The 3,600-nt window shown below is 50.4% G+C and overlaps 1 protein-coding gene across 1 annotated transcript in view; it reads left to right on the forward strand.

Moving 5' to 3' along the window:
* The window catches only part of LOC101997254 (RT1 class I histocompatibility antigen, AA alpha chain-like), a gene marked incomplete at its 5' end in the record, with an annotated part of 4,334 nt that extends 1,943 nt beyond the window's left edge, over nt 1-2,391 (forward strand). The window contains 5 exons of the mRNA XM_005372301.1: nt 904-1,179; nt 1,306-1,422; nt 1,604-1,636; nt 1,786-1,833; nt 1,974-2,391. Of these exons, the coding sequence (XP_005372358.1) occupies nt 904-1,179; nt 1,306-1,422; nt 1,604-1,636; nt 1,786-1,833; nt 1,974-1,978 (479 nt within the window). The remainder of the gene's footprint in view (nt 1-903; nt 1,180-1,305; nt 1,423-1,603; nt 1,637-1,785; nt 1,834-1,973) is intronic.
* Nucleotides 2,392-3,600: the final 1,209 nt, after the last annotated feature.

The following is a 3,600-nucleotide window of genomic DNA, read 5'->3' on the forward strand; positions in this document are numbered from 1 at the left end:
CTCTGACCCAACAAGTTACAGTGTTGCCCTAGTGACTTAGGAACTGAACTTTCTCAGAGACAGGGTCTTCTGCACCTCCAGGACTGGAGTGACAGGGAAGATCCACACACCCTGTGAGCATCACTGTGTCCTGGTGACAGCTGCACTGGGCTCCACAGCACACTTCAGGGATCCTGCGTGACCATACCTGATATCTTGTCCCCTGCAGGGGCATGGCTTGGGGAGTCATTTTCTCTGGCTGAGGGCTAGATGATCACCTAATTGTACTACACAGTTTGGTGATGGCTGTTCACGTGGACAGACAGGTAATGTTGGTCGGCCACAGTGTTTCTGCCTCAATAGTGGCAGCAGAAGTTGGTGGCACCTCATGTACCTCCTTCTTCTTAATTTCTTTCTTTCTTTTTTTTGTTTTTTTTGTTTTTTTGTTTTTTTGTTTTTTGAGACAGGGTTTCTCTGTAGCTTTGGAGCCTGTCCTGGAACTCCCTTTGTAGTCCAGGCTGGCCTCGAACTCACAGAGATCCGCCTGCCTCTGCCTGCCGAGTGCTGGTATTAAAGGCATGCGCCACCACCGCCTGGCTTCTTATATTTATGTTAATTTAATCACATATATAAATTAATTATTTTCTATTCCTTTATCCTTTTCCTACATAATTTATGCTATAGAACATCACATAAGGAAGACTATGTTGATCTGCTGACTCATCTGATTCCCTCTTAGATTCTGGGTCTTCAGGGAAACTGTGCAGTTCTGTGATGAGGGGACCAGCTCTACCTGTAGGTCACTGTGTGATGACAGAAGTGTTGAAACAGACACATAGTTCAGTGTCATCATTGATTTAACTTTATCCTTGAAGATTTCAGTTTATCTTGTTAATTGTGGGATTTCTTAAATCTTCCACACAGATCCTCCAAAGGCACATGTGACCCATCATCCTGGACCTAAAGGTGATGTCACCCTGAGATGCTGGGCCATGGGCTTCTATCCTGCCTCCATCAGCCTGATCTGGAAGAGGGAGGAGGAGGAACAGACTCAGGACATGGAGCTGGTGGAGACCAGACCTTCTGGGGATGGAACCTTCCAGAAGTGGGCATCTCTGGTGGTGCCTTCTGGGGAGGAGCACAAATACACATGCCGTGTGTACCATGAGGGGCTGCCTGAGCCCCTGACCCTGAGATGGGGTAAGGAGGGAGTGGGTGCAGAGCTGGGGTCAGGGAAGGCAGGAACCTTCTCATTCCCTGAGCAGGGTCAGGGCTGAGAGCTGGAGTCATGACCCTCACCTTCCCTTCCTGTCTTTCCCTTCCCAGAGCCTCCTCAGTCCATGGTCCCCATCATGGCAGTCATTGCTGGTCTGGTTCTCCTTGGAGCTGTGACCATCATTGTAGCTGTGGTGGTTGTTGTGAGGAAGAGGAGGAGAAACCCAGGTAGGAAAGGACAGGGTCTGAGTTCTCTCTCAGCCCCCTTTAGACGTGTGCTCTGCCTCATTAATGGGAAACACATCCACACCCCTCATTGCTCCTGCCTCTAACCTGGTTCTGCTGTCAGTTCTAGAAACTTCCTAGAGTCAGGGTCTTCCCTGGTCTCTCACAGCTTTTCTTCTTACAGGTGGAAAAGGAGGGAACTATGCTCCAGCTTCAGGTAAGAGTCGGGGGGCAGGATTGTCCCTGAGGCCTGTGGGGTGAAGCTGGTGTATTTGGGGAGCTCTGGCAATACATAATAGCTCCTCCAGCAAATCTTCTAGGAGCCAAATTTTTACCTTCCCATGAATACATATATTTTTACCTCAGGCAGGGACAGTGACCATAGCTCCGATGTGCTTCTTCCAGACTGTAAAGGTGACCCTCTGGGACCTGACTTGGGGAGGGGCAGAGGAAACATTATTGGGTTTCAGGAACTGGCAGCATCACCTTTGAGTGAGTGGTGGGTTGTTGGGATGTTGTCTTCACAATGATTGTTCATGACTCTTGTTCTGTAGCATGAAGACAGCTGCCTGGTGTGGATGGAGTGACAGACGATGTGTTCAGGTCTCTCCTGTGACATCCAGAGCCCTCAGTTCAATCTCAGCAATAGTGTCTGATGTTCCCTGTGATTCCATGGGCTCAATGTGAAGAACTGGGGAGCCCAGCCCACCCCGCATACCTGTCCCTGTCCCTGCACTGCCCTGTTCCCTTCCACAGCAACCTTCCTATTCCTGCAGACAGGAGGGGACATCTCCATCCTGTCTCCTCCATGCTGCCCTGAGCTGCAACCCTGACTTCCCCACTGAAAATAAGAATCTGAATGTGACCTTGATTGTTAATGTCCTTGATCTCAAAGGTTGATTGGTGGTAAAATAATGGATTGAGCTAGAGTTTATGGAGGAAATAAATGGCAGCGTGGAGAACCTCCCAGAATCTCTGTTCACTGTGCTGTGTGCATCTGGTGGGACAGGATGAGGCTATGGGAGCTGAGTGAGAACAGGGCTGTGCCCAGGTGGAGCTCAGTCCACTGTTGGCATTGACAAGGTCACTCCTCAGCTCTGTCCCCTCCTGGCTCTGTTCTCTTCATCACTTAGAAGCAAATGCTGACATCTGTGATCACAGGGACACTGGGATGGCCAGAGCCTAGTCCTGTCCCCGGGATTATGAGCCTCCAGGGCTGCTGTGACAGTCAGGGCTGCTGTCCTGGCTGTGACTCTTTCCCCTGTCTTCTGTGTTGATTTCTTATCTGTTTAGTTAGTATGCAGGACTAGGCCTGTTCTTGTTCCCGTGAGTGGTGTCTGTCTCATTATCCTGTGGGGTCCCTGAGTGACAGCAGTAAGAGGTGTTTTCCGTCCTTGTCCCCTCAAGGCCCAACTAGGTCCCTGCACTCAGGAGACTGTGGGATGAGAACATGAGCTTCAGTCTCCTGAGCTCCTGCCTCCCTTCAGGCCCCTCCCTGGTGGTTCTCTCCTTCTTTCCCATCTATCAGAATCTAACCTGGGTTGTAGGATGGGCAGAGAGGAGGGATCCACAGGGTCTCATCTCAGATCTGTGTTTTGGATCTGTTTTCTGCCTAGGTCCCCTCTCCCTTTTTGCCTCTGGGAATCCTGGTGCTGCCTCCAGTGGAGACTCAAGGATTTACAGGCTGAGTCTACTTGAGATTTATGTTTTTTAAAAACCATGATCCAGGGACTGAAGAGATGACTCAGGGCTTGAGAGCACTTGCTGCTCTTACAGAGGACCCAGGTTCAGATCCCAGCACCCACCTGATGATGGCTCATAACTGTCGCGCCCGCCTTGACCAGCAAGGAAGACGCAACACTGGAGCTCTTCTTGCACACAGTTTTATTCAGGGCCTTTTGACAATCGAAGATTCTCTCTCTCTCTCTCTCTCTCTCTCTCTCTCTCTCTCTCTCTCTCTCTGTCTCTCTCTCTGGGCAAACCTCTCTCAGCCCTTAAAAAGGCACGGGCCTCCAACCCCGGATTGCAATGTGGGCACTGCCCATAGGTCCTCGCATATGCAGGCAGCTGACAATCATTGCGTGATAATAGCATGAGTCAGGCCTTAGCCATATCAGGAGTTGATTATCACAGAGAGCACTCGCTTTCAGGATCGTGGAGGGCAGAAGCCAACACCATCAG

Source organism: Microtus ochrogaster, unplaced genomic scaffold, assembly GCF_000317375.1.
Source record: "Microtus ochrogaster isolate Prairie Vole_2 unplaced genomic scaffold, MicOch1.0 UNK987, whole genome shotgun sequence".
Taxonomy (NCBI): Eukaryota; Metazoa; Chordata; class Mammalia; order Rodentia; family Cricetidae; genus Microtus; species Microtus ochrogaster.